Source organism: Calidris pugnax, unplaced genomic scaffold, assembly GCF_001431845.1.
Source record: "Calidris pugnax isolate Ruff unplaced genomic scaffold, ASM143184v1 scaffold63, whole genome shotgun sequence".
Classification (NCBI taxonomy): domain Eukaryota; kingdom Metazoa; phylum Chordata; class Aves; order Charadriiformes; family Scolopacidae; genus Calidris; species Calidris pugnax.
Genome location: NW_015090852.1, coordinates 1,170,420 through 1,194,634, shown reverse-complemented (window position 1 = coordinate 1,194,634; position 24,215 = coordinate 1,170,420). Strand labels below are relative to the sequence as shown.

Sequence of the window (24,215 nt, the reverse complement as noted above, 5' to 3'; positions counted from 1 at the left end):
ACATGAATTTTCTGTTCACATTTATATATGTGCATATACATATGTCTATGCTACAGTGACACAAACAGCACATGGCTAGGTTCCTAGGTATGTGATAGGGAATGTCTATGCCATTGCATACCCATTCCCCCCAGCAATCCACTCATTGCTGAAAATCTGAGGATAGAGAACCCTTAACACAGGCTTCCTTTATCCAGAAGTTAGCCCCCAAAGTTAAACAGGTGTTAATATAAACAAACCAACCCCAAAGAGTTTAAAAAGTACTCAGACTAAAAATTCTTTCCCCTTCTCAAATCTGCAACTGACACTCTCTTGGCTCCAGTTACACAGTGTTTCCAGAGCTGTAGTCGCTATAACTGGTGCCTGACCTGACAGAGATCGAAATTCTAACTTGAAAACAGAAAAAAACCTGTTCAACAGACCCGAGCATCAATTGCTGTAGTACAACTACCATCATGGAGATAGACTACATGCCCTAAATGTTATGTTCTGCCTTGTTGGTCTATGACCATACTGAAAAGCCTCGTGTGCATTTTAACTAGTTCATTATCATTTAACTACTACACAATAAACCAACTTTGCCTTGCTAGGTAATCAGATAAGAATTGTGTAAAGACTGGCAAATGACTAAAGCAATATGCTGCCAGAGAATCAACACAAACATCTAATACCACCACTGACAATGATTTTCATCATGAAAAGCAAACAAAGGCAAATAACGAAATAGATAAAGATGGGACAGAAACAGGGATTTTGTACAGCTGCATTAATGAAAAAAAAAAAAAAAATCACAAAAAACTCCCAAGCATATGCCCTGGACTAAACAGTACTAATAAGGACTGGGGAAGAATTGGGGTAATAACACTCCTGTATATGCCTCTCCTCTCAAATCCAGGCATTTACATGTGCATTTTTAACCTAAAGTAATATACAGCTTTTATATTTACCCTATCACTAAAGTATTAGTAAACAATAGCAAAATGGGGTATCCACATTTAGGGTAAGAGAAATCTATATACTCATTTAAATGGGATATTAAAAAAAATAAATAAATACATATTTCTCATCCACATTTAGGGTAAGAGAAATCTATATAGTCATTTAAATGGGATATTAAAAAAAAATATATACATATTTCTTCTGCCTGAAACCCTACCTGAACTTTGATCTTCTGATGCAGACTGCTGATGACTCAGAGTCCTAAACACCCCTACAGGGTAAGGAATCAAACAAACACTGGCTGTGTAGAATTTGTCCCTACTGTATAGGGACGAATACCCTACTGTATAGAGTATGCCAAAAACCTGAAAGTAAATGCATACACTGTATACCTACACCTATACTTCATTTATTTAAAGAGGAACATAATCCCTTGTAGAATTCAAGTACTTCAAGACTTAATAGAGGAATTCATTAAAATGCCGATATTCTTGTATCCATCTTATGCCAGTTTCAGTTGAAAATGTACTGTGTTCTTATAAAGGCTCTTTCTTATATTAATTCAAACTGCTTTAAAATACCTTTCTTTGACTTTAGCATTAATTTCTCTGATTGCATTAGAATAAAGGCTCAAGTTATTCTCAAGTGATTGGCAGACACAAATGAAGGTAAATGTTCAACAGACCTAGTTTTTCTGGAGTTTGCATTGTAGATTAGGAAAAATAAGCAAAAGGAACAGTTTGAGAAAGAAAACACTCTGAAGTTAGAACAGAATTTGCATCCAGCACTGCAACAAACATAATCCATAAATGTGTTTTCTTAGATTTTTTTTTTTAAACACCTAAAATTACACTCTCAATTTCAGAGTATTTCTGTGTTCATACTTTGACATCTGTTCTTATGTAGCACACATGTGAGAATGCACCCTTAAAAAAAAACCCTCCTAAGGAAAATTACTTTGCATTCAGTGGCGTAAGAGGAGAAAATCCACACAGAAGTAATATATGAAAACAGGGGTTTATTTTACACTGTCCCTTTACCTCTACAGAATTATTTGGACAATTAGCCATTGTAAACAAATTCAGCTTCAGAAAAGCAATTTGGAAACGCTGTTGAGCCAAATTGTAAGAAATGGTGGAAATCCAAAACTACTGAGAACATTAATGAAGTGAGCTGAACATTGCTGCAGAGATACACAAGATAAGAATACTTAAAAAGTATATGAAAATCAGGCAGTATTAGAAAACATGTATTCTTAAAAAAACCCCCAACCTTATGAATAAAAGAAAGTTTCATGATATTTCTGAGTTGAACCACGATCTAAGTAAAAGCATCTTAATTTATCCTGTGAGGATAAATTGGTGAGGAGGTGACAGCAGGCAAACATACACTGAAGAACAGCTGGTAAGAGCGTGCAGGTGGTTCCTTCAGCCCAGCCAAGAGCAATGCTCAGACCTCAGAAGGTCAAGCTCCCTCTTTCGAAAGAGTGTATACAGTGACCTCATAAAAAACAGAGGGAAAGCAGAAGAAAACTACCCTGTAGCTTTAAGACTTACTGATAGCAAATAGTTGGGGGGTCTCAATGAACTTTCACTGCAAAGTCAAGCATCTGTCCCAGTTTACTAAAAGCAGATATTCTGGTTGGTCTGCACAAAGCAGACATTTGCAGCAGTATTCACCTGGGTGTTATTTTAATGTGTTATTTGTCAAAAGTCTCTTTGCAGTCAACAGAAATAAACTGGCAGCTTAAGGACACAAGCCATATAAACTCTTTTTAGCCACCCACCTAAGCATGAGATGAATCATATCCTTGAAGATCTTAATTCTCTATGTAATTATAAAGAGCCACAAATGATGAGCTCAAATGCAGCTGTCTAAATTAGGAAAAAACTTAGAAGAGACTATTTCCTCTTTTTACATTCCTGAATTCAAGAGAACATTTCCCATATGATATTGTATATACAATTGGTCAAGTGTTTCTTCCTTTGAATTAGTATAGCCTTGGTACTGCTGGAAGGAACATTTCTCACTTTTGTTCAAATAACAGGCACGTATATGACATAGGTAAAATGGCAACAGAACAAGACGTACATCTCCCTTACTCTAGCATAATATATTCTGCTGAATACAATCTTAGTCCTAGGAACAAGAACTGTTTTGACCCAAGCACAAGAAATTAACATAATGGTGGCTGTATCTTAAATTTTTTTGAGTTCTAAATTTTTGCAGAATGAGTTGAATGTACACAATCAGCTTCCAAACTCTGAAATTAAGAAAAGAATCTGATAAAGATCTCTTACCATCGCTCTCATCTTACAGATAGGACTATTTTCCAGAAATCCCATACCTGGGTCACTTTCTCCATTGCTGCTGCTTTAGAAACCCTTCCTTACAAAAAAATACACACTTACTGTATCCTTCATATTTGAAAGATAAAACACACTTATGTCAAAATTTTGGTATGCTATTCACCTTTCTCAGACTAGATCCTCAGTTTTTCCCAGCACAACACAGTCAAAATTGTCCGTCATCACTCAAATGTGTATTTTAAGTTTAGACACAAAGGCACTGCTGAATTAACTGCTCAGTTTTAATATGCTTATATGCAGAACAGAATTTCATCCAGCCACGAATCTCAAGCCTAGAGAAGGTGTAACTGACCTCTTTATCAGATTGAAAGCTTCTATCAGTGAGATAACTGAAGAAATCCAAGTGCACGAGTCCTTGTGTGAAGAAGCTGGTGTGTTCACCAGTGGAAAAAGAAACTGTACTCTGATGAATCTTCATAACATGCTTATAAATTGCTTTACTTAATTGTAAGCAGACTACAGTAATCTGTGAACAGCAAAGGTGACTCAGACATGGGGTCTGATAAAAAACACACGAACTCACATGCTCTAAGAATTTCGATAAAGCATTATAACAGTACAGTGCTGCACACAAACATCCTACAGACACTGTTGTTCCATTGCTGCTTTTTCAATATTTGATGTAAAGGCAGATTATTTCAGACCCTGGACTGGAAATGTTTGAACACCTCTGACCCCTCAATACACAAGAGCAATTTAAATTAGCATTAACATTTAAGGTTGCATTCAAGGTGCTGACATAGCAGAAACATTGTCCATGTTTTGAAGCGGGATCATTTATCCAAAAAGTTAAATCCCATACAGGCTTCCACCTAAGAAAAGGTAGCCCTGTTTCTAGAGCAACAGGTTTAAATCCACATTTATGGGCAAGGTAAGGAATAACGCTTTTTTCAGTACACACATTCAGAAGAAGTTTTCTTGACTGCCTTTTGAAGTTGTGTTGTAGAATACTGTAAATCTCCTCTCTGCTGCAGTGACTGTACTATTTCCAAGTACTGAGTAAACAGACTACTTCAAACATGATGGAGGAACTTAGCAGCTTCAATCAACTTCCTTAAATCCTGCTGAAGCAGCAGTACAGAATGCCAGACAACTTACATTTCCAACAACTCTTCAGTAATAGATACTGCAAGCCTCCAGACCTTACTCTCTTCCTCCATACGTATTTCTAGCACCTCTAATAATCTTTTGTGTCATTTAAACTTTCATAATCAAGAAGCAGCAAATGATGCTAGACTGTCAAAACACTGACAAAACTGAAGTAACAGAGTATGGGGAGGCTGGAGGTGGAAGAGAGTAGGAGGTGGGGAAGTTCTAACCCCAGATGGTGATCTTACAAAAAATGCATAAGGTTGCTGTTTTACAAGTGATTTATGAAAGTCTTCTGAAGAGGGAATTTTGCTCCAACTTGTAAGGGTGACTACATCAAGTCGATAAGGTCATGCCTGAGGTAAGCAAGAGAACAGAGTTGAAAAATTCAGGGATGAGACAAAGAAGGGAAACACTGTATTCTCCAAAATGTCTAGACGGTGACTGGTTCTTAGTTGCACCTCATGAAAAACTGCCTGTCAGCTCTGGCAAACCTTCCCTGCTAGGTTCTAATGGAGGTAAATAAGTAATTTACTCTGGAAAAAGTATCATCTGCAGAGAAATTTCTTAGATATTTAGACAGAAAACATCAGTAAAAAGATGGCACTGAGAAAAGGGCAATGTTACCTCTCAACGTGGGTGTCAAAAGTCTGTTTTTCTCCCCTAAATCCAGCATAATGCTGAGAAGAATGCACCTGGTAGTAGGTGCATGAGAAGCTTTAATCTCCTGTACTGTGCAGCCCCTGAGAATGCAAGCTGTCTGCATGCCCATACGTACCACCATTTCTGCTGGATCATTCTGAAGTGGCAAACTTTGCCAGAGCAGAGAACAAGTACAAAACAGACAGGCAAATCACATTTATTAGTGGAAGCTGCCTGAGCTGAACAGGTTCAAACTACTTTGGTCTCAGCTAATTCCACACATTTATTTAACATGATAATTTTTAAAAAATTATATCTAGATATTTTACTTTTTCCATATGAAAATTATATTTAATGTTTGCTCAGAATATGTCCTTCTCCTCAAGAAAATACATGAACAGCTCCTGAAAACAGCGCAATTTGAAACTGTGTGACCTTGCTTGTCTCCATGAGGGCTAAAAAGCGAAACAGTTTTTTAAAATTAAGTTATCCAAAGAAATACATAACACAACAAAAATCCTGTGTTACCATAAATGCATAAAAACTCAACAACATCAAATTCCATCCAGCTAATAATTCTGAGAAAAAGGACTGTGATAGATGTGTGTGCAACAGGAAAAAAGAGCAACCGCTGTCACATAAGAAACTCAAGAAGCATAAGTTCTCAAAATAAGAACACCCTAAATATTTGAAGATCAGTAACTTGACAAAATGAAGAAGCTTCTGACATTGTGAAGCATGTGAAAGTTAAATTGTTGTCTACTCTTGACAAAATTAAGGAGTATTCACAAATTATGCTCTTAAAGACTGTCAGCAATTTACAGTCCTCACTGTCAATTTGATACGTCATTTTAAATAGAAATCATACCACAAAACATTTTTAATTTGGGTTGATTGAGGTGTGGAGGGAGCAAATAGGAAATGGTGCCCTGAGCTTCCTCCCATCCCCATCAAGAACTGGAGTAAGAGCGGTTGTATTGTTAAAGGTCTATTAAAAGTAAAATCTGCTTTTTTATAATTTGTCAGCATGTAGTTCATGCTGTATGAATCATGCCACCCTTCTCCACCTACATTTCTCAAGTTTGTTCTAAAATAGAATTTTTATTTTAGAACAGTACGACTCATTGCTTGTACAATTGCCAACTAACCATGCTAAAAATCTTTATTAAAAGACCATGGACTGCACAGGTGTGTTTACAGTTCCTACCTATTGAAATTCCACTAGAGAGGGTGGAGCTCTCTGCTTGCCCTCGGGATGGGACATGAGGTTCCATGACGCTGTCATCCAGTAGGTGTCTTGGTCCTGCGTTGGGGAATGTTGCGCTTTTAAATTCAGTTGTATTCATTTTGTGTATGAAACTAGAAAGGAACAGGATAAGACTATTAGAACATTATCTTTGATACATTATCTTTTATTTCAAAAGCTGACACTTTAACACCCTGAAGGATTGCATGCAGTGTGTTCCAGATACCAAACTAAACCACGGCCCAAGTCATAAGCAACTGTGTACAAACTATATTATCTACAGAAATTGCTAGCCTTAAAACTGCACAGCATTTGGAGTGAAGAGAAAGTCAGGAGTACTTTAAAAATTACTTTCAATATTTTTAAGGTATTTTTGTCTTACTATAACACATAACTGAACTTTGAATTGCATTCTAGCTCCTTAAAGGTAAACTTACAGATGAATTACTCTATAGCTACAGTCTTGCATTTTGAAAAGATGGCAAGATACTTGATGATATAATGATCAAGATATCAATTAGAAGTACATCTATATAGATAAAGCCTGAAACCATTATTATACAAAGTTACATGAAAGTCTACAAAGGAGGTCTCATCATAAAAATACCAATACAGCAATTATATCACAGAATCACAGAATCTTCTAGGTTGGAAGGGACCTTAAAGATCATCTTGTCCAACCGTCAACCTAACTGACAAAAATAGACACCCACACAACAAACAAGGAGCATCATCACTAAACCATACCTCCCAGCACTACATCAACCCGTCTTTTGAACACCTCCAGGGATGGTGCCTCAACCACCTCCCTGGGCAGCCCATTCCAATGTCTGAGAACCCTTTCAGTGAAAAAATTTTTCCTAATATCCAGCCTGAACCTCCCCTGGCGCAACTTGAGGCCATTTCCTCTTGTCCTGTCGCCTGTGACTTGAGAAAAGAGACCGACCCCCATCTCTCTACACCCTCCTTTCAGGTAGTTGTAGAGAGCAATAAGGTCTCCCCTCAGCCTCCTCTTCTCCAGGCTGAATAACCCCAGTTCCCTCAGCCTCTCCTCATAAGACTTATTCTCCAGACCCCTCACCATCTTTGTCGCCCTTCTCTGGACCCGCTCCAGCACCTCAATGTCTTTTTTATGGTAGGGTATTTGAATGAATTGCACTGGCATTTAGTTGCTATAAGGGATAGTTCTGTCATTCAGAAAGAGGCTATTTTCACTAACTCACTGGCTATTCTTATCATCCTAACAGCCACACAGTCCTCCTATTTTGACCAATTCTCTTTGGTTGGGATACAACCATTATAGTCCTGAGCTTGGTCTCTTGCCACAAATTGGTCTCTAAGTGAACTGTGTGCAATTCATGCTATGTTTTAAAAGCAAAGCTTTTTTATTGAAAGATGATGTATCACAAAGCTTAGGATTCTAAAGTTAAACAAAATGCTGACTTGTATCCCAGACTGTGACATTTCCTATGCCCATGTGGTATCAGGTTCCTAGGTGAAGGGGGTGTTGGTGGTAACAAGGCTCCTTCAGCTGCAACGTTCTTCCGTCCGCTTTGTGGAGACGCTCCGACTTCAGAGCCTGGGAACAAAAAAGACATTACTCCTAAGTAACTTTACAATTACTGTCAGGGTTACTTTCTCAGAAAATTATGAGAGAGTTGCACAAAAATTCCTAAACTCAATTTGTAAGAGATTGCCTGTAATAAAACTCATTGATATATTGATAATTAAAAAAAACTATAAGTTTTTTTTTGCACAGGATTAATAATAAACACACTTATTTCAAATAGATCATCTAGTTACAAGTATTTTGTCAGCCCTAAAGTTTGTTGCATTAGTTACATTGGCATTAAACAGGTCCCACTGATTCTATGTTTTGAAACTCCTGCCTTCAACCACTTTTGGCAACCATCAAAAATAATGTAAATTTCTGGAAGCATATTATACCATGAAAAGTTTATATGAAGGCCCTTCTGTCTAGACACAACAAAGAATGAATATTTAATAGCTCTTCACCCCAAATGACACTAACAAGTTAGTGCCACAATACATACAAGAACCTAAAACACTGACTCAATTCCTTGGAAGAATTTCTTTACAGATGGCCTTTAGACTTTTCATTACAAATATACAGTGTTTACACTTCACACTTCTTTATTAGCCTCAGGCAAATATTTTTCATGTTCACAACTCAAAAATAATGCATTTGACAACCTCAAGTCTTCTCATATTTATTAAGCATTTACCTACTAAATCTTCTCTGGAAGCAGCAGAGTGGGGGGTGCTGGTCCCTGGTTCTATCTTTAATGAAAGTCTGCATTAAAGAAGCATTAAAAATTACTTTATCAGGAAATATAGAAGCATATAAAAGTAAGTTTTTGAAAAAAATAATTTAAATTTACAATGGAAAACTGCCTGTTTCTATAATGGCAAGAAACACGATATAGTTAATACATACCATGCATAGTTGTCTTTAACACACGCTATTTCCAAACATTCTTATTTGGGGGTGGAAAAAACCCTACTACTACAACAGGACCCAGGATTCAAAAAATAACATGGTAGGGCATAATGTTGTAAATGAGTCTATTGCTTTGGTTCGTAGAGACCAGGGCAGGTTGCAACACCATGCTGATGGAGGACCAGACTCACCAGCAAAACCTTGGCTACAGCACAGCCCTGCAACCTGGCTTGGGCAAGCCACAAAGGGCCAAACAGCCACCGGTGGCCACCTTCACCCTCTGTGAGCAACAGCTCAACATCAGCTGTTTAAAAAGTGTGACAAAGTCACACTGTGGAAGGACCAGGGGGAGAGGTCATTGTTCAGTGTTGGCACCACCGTCTAGGGAAAACAGCTACTCAGAAGCCTATCTACACAGCCCTGGGGCTGCTGACAGAAACATGAAGCTCAGTGACAATACTGCTACTCTAGTGTAAAAATTGCAAAGAATAAAAAGTATACAACTGCTACCCTCACCTTGGCTAAAATATTTACACTTGCTACTCTTCATACTTTTACATTTTCTATAAAATGCAGTAGTGTGCCGGGCCAAGCCTTTTGTCTTCACAGGTCTAAAAGCCAAAAATCCTTAATTTGTGTTTTGGAAAATACATTATCAATTTGACTTCATCCATAATTCAAGGTGTTGTTTTTTTCCTATAACAGGCACTTTTAAATGCTATTTCCAACAGTACCACAAAGAGGGCAGACTCCAGGAGCAGAGAACTCCAGGAAGATCAAGCATGTCTTGTCCACACAGTTTGCAGAACTAGAAACTTTGAAATTAGCAGGGTTGGAAAAGCATCCACTTAATTTTGGGAAAAAAAAAGTTTGAAGTTCATAGAATGGTTAGGGTTGGAATGGAAAAGCATCCACTTAATTTTGGGAAAAATAGTTTGAAGTTTGACAGCTCCTCTCCCTCTCATGGGCAGGGACACCTCCCACTAGAGCAGGTTGCTCAAGTGTTGACAGCTCCTCTCCCTCCGATCCCTGGGCAGTTTAGCAATGACTCATTAAAATTTTAAAATTTACTTTTAAAAAATAAAATAAAATAAAATCCTTTAGGAAGAAAAATCATGTATTCAAGCCACAATTGCTGTTCTCTTAACTTCAGCCTTTTTGCAGATACCTTAAAGAATAAAAAGGAAAATACTCACTTATAGTAAGAATGGTTCTTCAAAATATACCCCTTCCCCATAAAAGATTCAGTCTGGAGACATACAAAATCCAGAGGTGTAAAACCAGACTTTCTGAAGAGTAGCCATGTTTACGTGCAATTGTCTCCATTAATTTCCCTGCTATCAAAACATGGGTTGCACAGGCTGGAGAGAAGATAACTCCTTCAGCAATAAAATTCCCACTGGTAGTGAGTCCTGCCCAGTGAAGGCGGAGGAAGGTGGAGCATGGAATTAATGAAAACAATACGCTACTAAGAAGCAGCTACTGCAGTGAAGAAACTTGGGTTTGGGATACAGGTTGCTCTTTTTTAGCCTTCAAATCACAGAATCTTCATGGTTGGAAGGGACCCTTTACTCTCAGTGATAAGCAAGCAATACTTTCAAAATCAGGCTACAGAACATTTCAGCACAAAGGTAAAGCCATATGCTTGCATACAAAACCACAGAGAACAATTTACAAATCTTAGAAGGGAAGAGTGTCTGGGCCCTCACTAACTGTTCTTTGACATAAACTGAGGGGTCCCCATCTGCTGCCTTTTAGTAAATCCAAGTTAGGACTATTAAATGGCAAATCCTATCTGTTCCTCTAGTGTGCACACCCCTCCCACCATTCAAATACAGCTACACAAGCAACCAATTCAACACAACTGAGGTGACAGACTTCCCAGGCAGGCAGGATGGGAATGGGTGGGGAACCTCCTCAAGCAGATCAGCCAATGAACAAAAGTCTCCTTGTGCAACAGATTTGCTTTAGGTTTATTCCTATCCTCAGGGCTTGTTCATGTCTCATGCCAGAGCCTTCCATCCCCCAGTTTTGCTAGTTGCCAAATCACTTAATACAGTAATCTTTTAATTAAAGAAGTGAAAACCTCTGTTTCAGGTGGTATGCTGGGAAGAATTGGGGGGGACATGGACAATATTTTGCCTCTCAAAAATCAAGTGTTTACATTTCACTCACACTGTAACCCTAATCAAAGAAAAAAATGTATAAAATGGAAGTGAAATATATGTGAAAGTTAAAGCTTTAAGTCACAGTCAGTAAGAACTTGGGAATGGACACACAGATGAACTTTGTTCTGATGAAAAAATGACATAAGCTGTCTCCAATCATGGGATCCATCTTATTGACTGAACAGTGTTACGGCCAGCCACAAAGGGCCAAACAGCCACCGGTGGCCACCTTCACCCTCTGTGAGCAACAGCTCAACATCAGCTGTTTAAAAAGTGTGACAAAGTCACACTGTGGAAGGACCAGGGGGAGAGGTCATTGTTCAGTGTTGGCACCACCGTCTAGGGAAAACAGCTACTCAGAAGCCTATCTACACAGCCCTGGGACTGCTGACAAACATGAAGCTCAGTGACAATACTGCTACTCTAGTGTAAAAATTGCAAAGAATAAAAAGTATACAACTGCTACCCTCACCTTGGCTAAAATATTTACACTTGCTACTCTTCATACTTTTACATTTTCTATAAAATGCACCAGTGTGCTGGGCCAAGCCTTTTGTCTTCACAGGTCTAAAAGCCAAAAATCCTTAATTTGTGTTTTGGAAAATACATTATCAATTTGACTTCATCCATAATTCAAGGTGTTGTTTTTTTCCTATAACAGGCACTTTTAAATGCTATTTCCAACAGTACCACAAAGAGGGCAGACTCCAGGAGCAGAGAACTCCAGGAAGATCAAGCATGTCTTGTCCACACAGTTTGCAGAACTAGAAACTTTGAAATTAGCAGGGTTGGAAAAGCATCCACTTAATTTTGGGAAAAAAAAAGTTTGAAGTTCATAGAATGGTTAGGGTTGGAAGTCGAGTTCCAACCCCCCTGCCATGGGCAGGGACACCTCCCACTAGAGCAGGTTGCTCAAGTGTTGACAGCTCCTCTCCCTCCGATCCCTGGGCAGTTTAGCAATGACTCATTACAATTTTAAAATTTAATAAAATAAAATCCTTTAGGAAGAAAAATCATGTATTCAAGCCACAATTGCTGTTCTCTTAACTTCAGCCTTTTTGCAGACACCTTAGAGAATAAAAAGGAAAATACTCACTTATAGTAAGAATGGTTCTTCAAAATATACCCCTTCCCCATAAAAGATTCAGTCTGGAGACATACAAAATCCAGAGGTGTAAAACCAGACTTTCTGAAGAGTGGCCATGTTTACGTGCAATTGTCTCCATTAATTTCCCTGCTATCAAAACATGGGTTGCACAGGCTGGAGAGAAGATAACTCCTTCAGCAATAAAATTCCCACTGGTAGTGAGTCCTGCCCAGTGAAGGCGGAGGAAGGTGGAGCATGGAATTAATGAAAACAATACGCTACTAAGAAGTGGATACTGCAGTGAAGAAACTTGGGTTTGGGATACAGGTTGCTCTTTTTTACCCTTCAAATCACAGAATCTTCATGGTTGGAAGGGACCCTTTACTCTCAGTGATAAGCAAGCAATACTTTCAAAATCAGGCTACAGAACATTTCAGCACAAAGGTAAAGCTGTATGTTTGCATACAAAACCACAGAGAACAATTTACAAATCTTAGAAGGGAAGAGTGTCTGGGCCCTCACTAACTGTTCTTTGACATAAACTGAGGGGTCCCCATCTGCTGCCTTTTAGTAAATCCAAGTTAGGACTATTAAATGGCAAATCCTATCTGTTCCTCTAGTGTGCACACCCCTCCCACCATTCAAATACAGCTACACAAGCAACCAATTCAACACAACTGAGGTGACAGACTTCCCAGGCAGGCAGGATGGGAATGGGTGGGGAACCTCCTCAAGCAGATCAGCCAATGAACAAAAGTCTCCATGTGCAACAGATTTGCTTTAGGTTTATTCCTATCCTCAGGGCTTGTTCATGTCTCATGCCAGAGCCTTCCATCCCCCAGTTTTGCTAGTTGCCAAATCACTTAATACAGTAATCTTTTAATTAAAGAAGTGAAAACCTCTGTTTCAGGTGGTATGCTGGGAAGAATTGGGGGGGACATGGACAATATTTTGCCTCTCAAAAATCAAGTGTTTACATTTCACTCACACTGTAACCCTAATCAAAGAAAAAAATGTATAAAATGGAAGTGAAATATATGTGAAAGTTAAAGCTTTAAGTCACAGTCAGTAAGAACTTGGGAATGGACACACAGATGAACTTTGTTCTGATGAAAAAATGACATAAGCTGTCTCCAATCATGGGATCCATCTTATTGACTGAACAGTGTTACATGTGAGCTGGAAGTATGGCGTCTTCATCAGCAAACACTCTAAGGGGTCTGCAGATCACATCAAAAACTGAACAGACCTGAAAGCGGGGCTTGATGCAGTCTGGCATAGAAAAGGAAGAAGATATGCATCCAGTGGGCTGAAATTGTCTTGAGCACAGGACCCTGCTGTAACCTCTCTACCAGTTGCAACTTGCAACCGGTGCATCCGATACACATAGTCCCCTGATACAAGTGCAATCTTAAAAGTGGCAGGCTTTGTGTTATAAAAGTTACGTTCTAATGAGTTACAATCAGTTACAGGCTTTCATACTTACTTGTAGTTGTCATCTTCTACAAACTTCTGTAGTTCTTCTATGTATTGAACTGAGTTTAAGTATTTTTGGACATGAGGCAACAGAGGAATATCTGGAGAACAGATGACATTAATTACCACTGTACCATTCATTGGTAAGCAAAGTAATTTTCCAGAAACTATTTAAACAGAATCAGATCTCTTGCCTTTCTATGTGAGATGAAGGTACAAACTACAGTCCCTACTGATGTTGAAGTTTTTGTCCTTCACAGCAATTCTCATGAGTTGAGCTGACATTCCCCACATCCATAAAGCCAGGTCTGTATCCCCCTAGAGCTGCTCCACTTATCAGAGCACATGTAAGGGAAAAGTGAGAGTGTGCCCCTGGTCAAACTGAAGTCCCAAACCTGGAGGGTTGTATCTGAGGACTCCTTCACAACCCACATTCTCAATATATCGAGCTCCAGTGAAGCCACAATCCTGCGCTAATTCACATTCCACCATCACTAATGCAGCCTTACAACTTTACTAGAACTTGAAGAGGATTGTGAGGTAACCTTTGAAGAAAAAATACATTATCTGACCTATGAACAGAACTATAAATGTACAGAAGACAAGCTGAATATACTTTGTTATCTCCAGTAAAAGTACTACTTCAAAAGAAGTCCTACTATTTTTAGAATTCACAGTCATAAAACTATCAAATACAGGGATACAAGATTAAAACGTAGTAGTAAAACTACTGTTTAGTACAATGTATTCCATATTTTTAACCAGAAAATATGTACTGCAAAAATGCATGTGATATAAGAAAAGGGTAATTTTATTATGTCTCCTCATGCTGATGCTCTTTCATAACCAACAACACCAGAATAAACAGACTTTTGGGCTGAGAGGGTGAGGGAGGGCCTTAATGGCATTCAAATGTGTTGGGCCTTCCTTACATTGTATTACAGAAGACAAATATTAAAGCTTTTTAAATTGTTCTTAATACTGCAATATTTACACACTAGCTTACCATATTCACACGACTGCTGTAAATCTGAAATAATTCGAAGAATGTTGTTCATTAAATTTGTTCTTTGCTCGCTTTCCAGGATGCTCCCAGTTGATGGGTAGGCAGAGTCAATATATGTCAAGTCTGACAGATAAATACCTGAATAAGATTAGAATAAAAACTTTATTTAGTGTCTCACATTTAGCAGAAAAACCCCATAACAAGTATTTTGAAGAAGTTTTGCTTTCATTGACTAATGTGCATACTGGTTGAATGCAGCATTGACTTAGAAGAGTATTTTGGATTTACCTGAGAAATCATTTCAACAAGATCTCCAAGAGCCTTCAGACCTCAGAGTAAAACAGTAATAATGCTTGGATGTACAGGGAAATACACCACTGTGCCATCCTTGTCTGGGATTGAATTTGCACTCTTCTCAATAACTTAATCCTTAGTTTTGTCAACCTTATCTCAGCTGGATTTGTAGATACTGAGGGTACAAGTACAGCTAAATTTCTATGTGCAAGCTTTCATTCTCTATACAACAAATCACAGTGGGAGGCAGAGAGGATCCTTTACTCCTGCATCATACCAGGAATGTACAGGCTGACTTCATCTTTAACAGTGTCATTATTTCTAAGTCTAATTTCTAAAGTTATTACAAGGACATGCACAACTACTCGTGAATCTAATCTTCTACCATATCACCAAGCAATTATTCCCTTGACAAACACGAAACATACTAAACACACAATGGTAAAATACATGATCAAAATTACTAATGATTTTAGGAAGTCTACTACTAGACTCTAGTTCATTTCTCTAGTTCGGCTATTAAACAACAGAAGGAAAAATCGTATTATTTATAACTCTTCAAGCTGAATAGAAACTAAACTCAACTTTGCAGCAACATGGGAAAAGTTACTACTAGACTCTAGTTCATTTCTCTAGTTCAGCTATTAAACAACAGAAGGAAAAATCATATTATTTATAACTCTTCAGGCTGAATAGAAACTCAAACTCAACTTGCAGCAACATGGGAAAAGTAGGCAAGAAGTGCACTCAGACTGAAATGCAGTACAAATCCTACAGTTCGTATTAATCACAACTCTAAAGATCCAAGAGCAGCCTTCTGGTCTCCTACCTGCTTTCTTCCCCACCACCACTGTAACTTTACTACTCTTTAATCCCTTAATCATGCAGAGAGGATAATCCTCCTCTTTAGATGCTAATGCTGTAGATAAACCACTTATTTTAATTCTAAATGCAACTCCATTTCTTGAACTTCACCCAAAGACTAATTATTTTTGTCTCATCTAAATGAAACATATCCTGCCCAACTCTGCTATTAAAAGGAGTTTCTCTTCATCCCCTGCATCTTCCACAAGATATTCAAATAAAAAAAATAATGTACAAACTTAAACAATATTTTTAAGAAACTTATTTCAGTAACAGGGAATTTCTAAAATTACATTTTGCTTCACCTCTCAGCCTTGTATAACCAAAATCATAACAAGAAGTTTGGTTTTACAGGTGGAAGACCATTAATACAACCTCACAAGAACAGCAGTTGTGTTTGTATAGCACCTCAGCAGCACAGCCCTCAAATGTGAGTTGGGAAACTCTGGGCATCACTCCAAAATCAACACATGCACGCGTGTGTGTGCACACACACAGAAACAAATTAAAATACTTGTGGTTCAAAGGTGACATATAAAAAAGTGAATAAAAAGGTATTACACATGACCTGATACACTACTAAATTTCTCAATTTTCTGTTCTGCTAGAATTGGTTTATTAAAAAATAGAAAGAATAATCAGAAACATCAGATAGCATAGCAATTAAATGTGACTATCTAGACTGCATAAGCTTGTCCCAAACCTAACATTGCTAAGCAATGTCCAAATAGGCCTTAAAAATTCCAAACCTGCTCAATCTTCCAGAGAAAGAAATAAATCATACTTACTAATTATAATTAGGAAATTCACTATGAACAGGCACCTGCAATATTATGCAGGACTTTATAAACTAATGTATTTGTAGGATTTCTGAATTACTTGCTCAATTAAGCACTGCTTTTTTTCTTTTAGCTAAATCAGGAGCTCTTCTGTAGAGAACTGTTCTATAAAATTATTCAATGCAATTCTATGAGGTCTAAAATTATTTTGAAAGCATACTAGGGTAATTCTCTTTCAAATGTAATTGGCACGTCCTTTGTGAAGAAACTGAAAAAAATCAATGAAAGCAAATTGAATGCACTTAAGTGCTGGCTGACTATTGGCAGAACTGAAACCAGTATTCTGCGTTCCTCGCAGGGCATATCTCTGTGTCTTTTGCTACTTCTAACACCAGTCAGATGTTATCAAATATTCTGATACCTACCCAAAACCATCACAAGTACAGTTTTAACATTTTCCACATGTATCGGAGACTTCATGTGTTTAACAACTGGAACTGTTTCTTATTAACTGAATGTCAAGAATTGAATGCGACATTCTGTTGAACATTCTTCTAGACTATAAATGGTTCATTTTTCCTGTTGTATCCAGCCAGGCTGCCCCTTTTATTCCCAGCAACACAAATCGAGTTTTATCAGCCTGAAAGAATCTTTCTTCTAAATGAAGTCCAGTACTGTAATAACTTGAAAGGCATCTTTAGGCAGCGTAGTAAAAATGTTTGATTTGTAATTGCCTGCTGAACTCTTGCACAGTCTGTTGCCATATGGTACCCTCCCTTCTACTGGCAAACAATCTTTCCTTGTTCCTAACTTCTCAGCCTCCCTACCCCCTCCTTTTCTGGAGGGTATGGATAGGAAATCCGAAGGAGGAGTTTCTTCTGCTCCCAGTGTGTTTGCGGTGACATCATAGGTGGGCTGAACGTCTCAGGCGAGTGTGTGTTTGTTTAAAAAAAACTGTCCAAAAGTGATGTATATGGAATCTGGGTCAGCTGTAGCTGGTTAGTGCACTTCTGCATATGAGAGTAAAACACAGTTTCAAAAAACGTTTCTTTCTCTTTTCTGGAATAATACATACTGGAACATTACTTTTTCCTTTTTTTTTTTTTTAAATGATTAGTTAGCTTGGTTATCATATGGAGAAACCCAATTCCTCAATGCAGCTTGGATCTAGCAGAGAAAGACAAAAGCAGTTTTCAACTCCAACTGCAGATTAACAATCCACAGCATCGGGTAATACAGGAAGAAAAAGCAACTTGGTCTCTGGATTTTCCATCTACCACAGAAGCAGAACAGCTGGAAGATTTTTTTTTCGTGGTAAGTTTTAAAGTTATTTTTACTTGCAAGTTTAATTTTGAGCTATTTGCAAATTCTACATATGTCTCCCTCAACATACAATTGTGAAGAAATAAATCTCTCTAAGCCTGACAAGTAAAATATAAAACTCACTTTTGTGGCATTTTTTATACTTTGGAAACTCAGAACTAAAAAGGACTCTGCTTAAGAGCAGAGACTAACTCATTCCAGTTGTAGGGGTGAACATGTTTCAGTTGTTTAGCTGTAAATATTCTGTAGATTGTTATCTACAGTTACAGAAAATTAGTACTACCAGATCCTTTGCTAAGCATGTAATTTGAGTATTGTGAACATATTAATCTGAAATTCTGATCCTACCAGAAAGCAAAAGTCTAAAATGCTATTGATTTCAGGGAAGCTGGATCTCACCCAACACCAGAGCATAGACCTAGCATTACTAGAACTAGAAAATGGATACCTCAATAAAACCACTGTAAAAAGTCCTAAGTAAATCAACGCACTTCTGTAAGTAGCAATCATTGTATATCGTTTCAACTAAATTTTTATTTATGGTACTTCTGAGCAGTAGAAGTAGTCTGAACCAAGAAACCCGAGTCATACATTGATGCAGAATATAGTAAAGTTTGTAGCACAAACAATTGTGCAGCTGAAAATCCAAAGACATTGCTGTAACAGGCACTAATCCCTTCCTTTAACAATTTGTGGAACGATAGGGAGGTTAACTGTACCTCCACTGAACGGCAGTTTGTGTCTAAATAGAGATTCATTTCATAAACACAAAATGCAACATACAAGGCAACATTATATTAAGTTGAAAATAGAGGGTTTTGTTACAGTTCTTTGGGAGGAAGGAGGGGGGAGGATAAAGTTGCAAGTCAATGATTAAAACAAAGTTGTTTATAAACAGAAGACAAAAGTACAGAAAAAAAACAAAAGAGTTGGTAATAAATTATTTTCTACTTTTTGCCTTTCTTCATACTGACTTGGTAAATAATCCAGAACAATAGAAAAGAATATAAGTTATGTGTTTGTATTAACAAACTCTCAGAAATGTCTGACACAGTAAGAAAGAATGAAAGGGGTGATGCTAAAAGAAGAGACAAAGTGTTAGAGAAAGCAAACTTAATTAAGATGTAGTAGCTATGGGAGGAAAAAAAGTCTGAACAGTCTTGACAAACAAGAAAGATGGATCCTTTCCAAGTTTTCAAGCCCATTTTCTTACTATCCTTTTGTACTTCTTTACATATTAAAGGAAACATTCTAAACAACAACAAAAAAATCCATTTGAAGCCTACATTGTGTGCTTTGGACACCAGTCTCCGTTCATTCATCATTAGCCAAGGTTTTGATTTATGCTGCTTAGAACAATTCCTAAATCTTTCACAAATGAAAACAGCTGAGTCAATAATTTCAAAGCAATAAACTGGCTATGTGCAAGGTCTTAACTTTCTCTCCTTCACTGTCTTCCAACTTTAGAGTTCAAATATTGAAATGCTTATTTTAAAACAAATAGTGGAATATTCGTATTATGCTGTTGCCACAAGATTAATCTGAAGCACGATGGAAAAATATGCCATAAAAAGTTTTACAGGAATTTACTTCGAAGAATGGAAATTCTGAACCTTTAAACTTTTGTTAGTAACTATATGGCTTTATCAGGTCTTACTTATTGTTTTACTGACTTTGTTTGTTTTTTTTGTAGCTTGCCCTATTAGTCTGTCCTTAAAATTTTTACACAAATGAATGAAGTTTCCTATAGCAAACATCGCTAGACGCCTAACGTCTTCACTATCTGTTTTACAGAGAGTTCTGAAGCCTCTAAATAACACGTTTCCAAACACAAAATGCACCACTCCATTGTACTGGCCTGTTAAAATGGTGCAAACCCACACAACGACTGCAAACAAATGTACAGGAACCCCCACATAAAAAAAAAAGCACTACCAAACACGTCACCAAAAAACTCTGGAAGTGTTACGATATTTTGCTGTGTTTTCAGAATATCTAGTATGACAAGATTTACAAAAGTCTTCTGCAGACAAATTCTAAGAATCTATCATTTTTAAAAGTGACACTTTTTCAGGGAATACTTTGAAAACACGTGAAGATTTTTAGATTGCCTTTCCTAAAAGGAATCAGATTCCTGGTAACCTCAGAGAAACAGAATTCTCTGACTCAATCCATCATGTATCGGGACTAACAAAACCCGAGAATGTATTATTCCTGGATCCCAGTCAATACAATTGAAACTAATCCTGTTATTTCAGCAAAGGCAGAGTGACTTACCAGAAAAGCATTTGTTTACACAGAGTAAAGCAACTTACTGTAGTACAAAGATATATCAAAAATTCATGTGAACACCTCTCCTGTATTAAGAGAGTTTCCCCACATCAGTATTACTTCTAACATTATGAATCCAGTTTTAAGCTAAAAAAGTCCACAAAAATCTCCACTTACTCTGTGTAGAGATAGGAGAATCTAGATGGTTGTATTGATTTTAGCTGCTTAGACAGAGCTTAAGAGAAAATGAAGTACACGTAGCATCAATAACAGAACTTTCAGATAACTGGTATCATGTTCAGAGGATCTTTATTCTCAGTATTATCACTTTCCCAGAGGATCTTTATTCTCAGTATTATCACTTACTTTCTCAATAAAACCCTGTGTTTCTCTTCATTGTTTTATATGTTTATAAATGGAGATTTGTAAGAGGGGGCACTGTTGGTATTTATCATTTGATCATATTTTTTTAATAAATATTCTTAATAAAGATAAGTACTGATACTGCACTCTCCACACAAAGGGAATCCTATATCCACATTTATCTGCAACACCTCCCTTACATTCATTTGTAAGAACCCAGGGAGAAGCAGCCTTTGGCAGCTCAGAAAGAACAGATTCTAGTCTGTGTTGTGGGTCTCCAAATCCTGCATCCTGCTGAATGTGAGTCACAGCAGTACAACAAAGAACAAATAGTTTGTTGTAGAAAGTTAAAAACCACCGAATATACACTAGCTTCCACACTTCCTCATTCCTGCAACTCTAACATTTGTAAGCAATACAATATTTTTTGGCGTTAACACAGCCCATGTTACAGTATTTTCTCAGAGTTGAAAATGACAGTTACTGGTTTATTTTGCTCTTTTAAATTGGAATTTTTGGAACACTTTTAAAATAACAAATCAAAGACCAATTTTGGAAAAAAAGTTTTTTCACATGGGGATCAGTCTAGAAAAAGAAAAAAATCAGAAGAAAAAGGAATGGTACTAAATGTAAAATGGTATTGAAGCTCTATCCACAGCATTGAGTATTTCTGACAAGATGATGAAGTTTGTGTTGCTATGAATAGTAGCAAATTGCACATTTTCTCCTGCAGCAGCAGTAAAACATTAGCATACCGGAACATACAGAATGCAACTTCTACAGAAATCTGAGACCCAAAACTAGGTGACACAGAAACACAACAGAACCAAGTGAAACAACAGTCTATTCTAATTTAAAAAACATGATAGTTCATAAAGAGTTAAATAATGTATTTTAAAGCAATAGTATCTGCAATCACAATCCCTCTCACTTATTTTCCAAGGTCTGCATTGAGGTATTTCAGCAGCCCCACTCACCACAAGCAACCCTAGACTTGCAGGAAGGGTTTGAGACTGTTGTTCTGCCTAAATTGATCCCTGAGCCTCAATGACTTTATCTCATAACAATTATGACACTACCTACACATCTAAACCTGGGAATCTGGGACATAATGTGTCTGATTAAAAAAAAAAACCTCTAAAACTACTTCCCAACTCTAATATGTGTCATTTTTAAGTCTTACATATTAGGCTATCATTCTGTGATATTTTGGATAAATAGTTTATGTTTTTTTAAGCTGCTTGCCCAGAACATCAGGAAATTTCTGAAACAGTATTTTCATTTCCTTCTAAGCTGATTATAACTCCAGGTAAATATCTTATTCAGAACCTATTCTTGTATAACAAGTTAGGCATTAAGATGCACCAACACGCCAAGAAACATCGCAATATGTTTAATTTTTTCAACATCAAAATTTCCATGGAAGCATATATCCCTACCAGATAGATTCTCAGAAGGAACTCATCCCTGCTTATCTGAATGTCTCAGCTTAATACAAGACATTTGAACTATTTCTGAGTTCTAGGGCATAATATTATGCAGCTGTTGCATTTGGTTATGCTATATTAGACCATTTAATTCATTTTATGGTCTGACAGCACATATATAGACACAGAACTTCTAACTTTTAACACATAAGTGTAAAAGTTCAAAATTAACACATATAATATTAAAATAAAGGCATGAGGTGCGCTACACTGCAAAATGTTTGGTTTTGAAAGACTAATTTCAGTTTTAACGTATTTCAGGGGAAAAATGTGCTGCTGTGGGGAAACCCCCCAGCTATTCATTATTTAAGTAACTGTATAGGGTCGTAAAAAACTACCAGAACTAAAGTATTATTCACCTTTTTAGACTATGAAGCAGCTATTATATACTGTGAAAACAGTAAAATACTGGACTTGTACTATGCTTTCATCTTTAACCATATGCCATGAACTCACTTTCCCTGCATCTGCAAACACTGAACATAAAAGTATTGAAAAATAATTTAGATGTGAAGAGGTTTCAAACTTCAGACAATTAGTTCAGCTCATCCTCGTCAAGTTAGAAAGCACACTTAGACCTGTTTCACATGTGTGTACCATAATTCATGTGAAAATTTAACCTAATGAACTTCCAACTCTGGGCACTGTTCAAGTGATTAATATTTAAATGTCTAAAATTACTAAATAAATACATACAATTAGCTCTGGAGAAAAGTGATACTTTTTTAAAAAAAAAACACCACACCCAATAAGCAGAAGTTACACTTTCACCAGAGAAATATTAACAAAACATTTAACCAAGTTCTGGTTTTAAGAAAAATATTTACTAACAGACAACAAAACACTTACTACTTCATACTAACAGTAAAATATACATAAATAGTTTTTTCAATATAAACATTCTCAAACTTTTATGTATTCCCTCAATTTATGTAGGGTAAGAAATTATTTTCAGTATGTGTTAAAAGCAAGTGTTTTCTTCCCCTCGCAGAAGCAGGGCTTGCAATATAACTGCCAGTCAAACAAAAAGGTATTTTTCAAGCAATGGTGGAACATTTGATCAAGATTCCTAGATATAGTTCCTGACTGCATGTACAGCATGGTTTGAAGTTTGTAACCACTGCTCTTAGCGAAGTCAAAAAATAAAGACTTCATATGTTTACTCTGAGGTTGAGCAGACATTTGTAGCAATAATATTAAAGCCAGTAAGAGAACAGGAAGAAGTGACCTGACACAAAAGTCACCTTACCATTTGTAAATGTGAATGTAAAGGGAGCAGCACTGGTCTGCTTCTCCTTCAGAGGGACTGTTTCAGGATTGCCAAGTGCACTTAAATTTAAAACTTGGCAGGAACAGCATGAAAACTATTAACTTTCTCCAGTTTTACTTTATTTCTCTTTGTAACTATACAAAGGCCACTGTACAAGGCCTTGTACAACCACTAATAGCAGTCTGGAAAGGAAAGCCAGACCAACAGCTGAGATAAGGAAGAGTGATCTGCTTGACAAACCAAATAAGATACGAAAAATGAGGGGTTTTTCCCAAGATTTAAGTGCTACCTTTGTTTATTATCTCAAATAATTAAAAAAATAAACACTAAAAACCGCCAGGTTCCCTAAAAACATTTTTGGATCTTTATCACTGTATTTTAATTCTTTACACAAAGTTAAAAGAAATAAATTTTCTTTTAAAGGTGAGTGAAACACTTCAGTGTGGTATTTATATTGATAACACTAAGGTATTGGGTGTGCTATTTGGACAAAAATGTTTGTGACAACAATTTTAAGTATTCATCTCAGAAGACAAGTAAGTAGGGACACAAATACAGAACAAACAGTGTTATAGGCTTTCCTTACAAATTTAAAGTTACTTGAATATGTAATTTTCAATGTTTAACACAACTATGTTAATGCTAAACTCCTGCCTAACACTAATGTCCAAAAATAGTGTTAGATATGTCTGTATTTTTCAAATATGCTGTATCTGTGTGTATATTAATTTGAAAAATGTGTGTATATATGAACAGGTACATATATAGTATTTAACAATTTAAACATCTATTTATACATATGTAAATATAAAAGAGCACCAGAAAGGCTTATGTAATCGAAATTCCAAAATTTATATAAATATTTTTGAAATTACTATCAGTCATCACTGTCTCCCTACTTTCTTTCCATGAAGACATTCTGCAAGCATTCTGTACGTTCTATAACCTTGTGCATTTACTTGCAGTGAGTGCAGATCTAAGCAGTCAAATTTTTAATGAAATCATGATAGATAATCTAAGCAGAACATTGCTTCTGAAAGTTTACCCGGTGCAACAACTTTTCTACTAAATCCAATATCTA

The 24,215-nt window shown here is 36.8% G+C and overlaps 1 protein-coding gene across 8 annotated transcripts in view; it reads right to left on the bottom strand.

Annotated features, from left to right (window-relative positions):
- RALGPS2 (Ral GEF with PH domain and SH3 binding motif 2) overlaps positions 1 to 24,215 on the bottom strand; it is a 164,375-nt gene that overhangs the window by 24,273 nt on the left and 115,887 nt on the right. For all 8 annotated transcript variants that reach the window (XM_014943459.1, XM_014943457.1, XM_014943458.1 and 5 more), the window contains 5 exons: positions 14,484 to 14,621; positions 13,488 to 13,578; positions 8,532 to 8,599; positions 7,729 to 7,864; positions 6,247 to 6,398 (listed from right to left, as the gene is read on the bottom strand). In XM_014943459.1, coding sequence (XP_014798945.1) covers positions 6,247 to 6,398; positions 7,729 to 7,864; positions 8,532 to 8,599; positions 13,488 to 13,578; positions 14,484 to 14,621 — 585 coding nt within the window. The remainder of the gene's footprint in view (positions 1 to 6,246; positions 6,399 to 7,728; positions 7,865 to 8,531; positions 8,600 to 13,487; positions 13,579 to 14,483; positions 14,622 to 24,215) is intronic.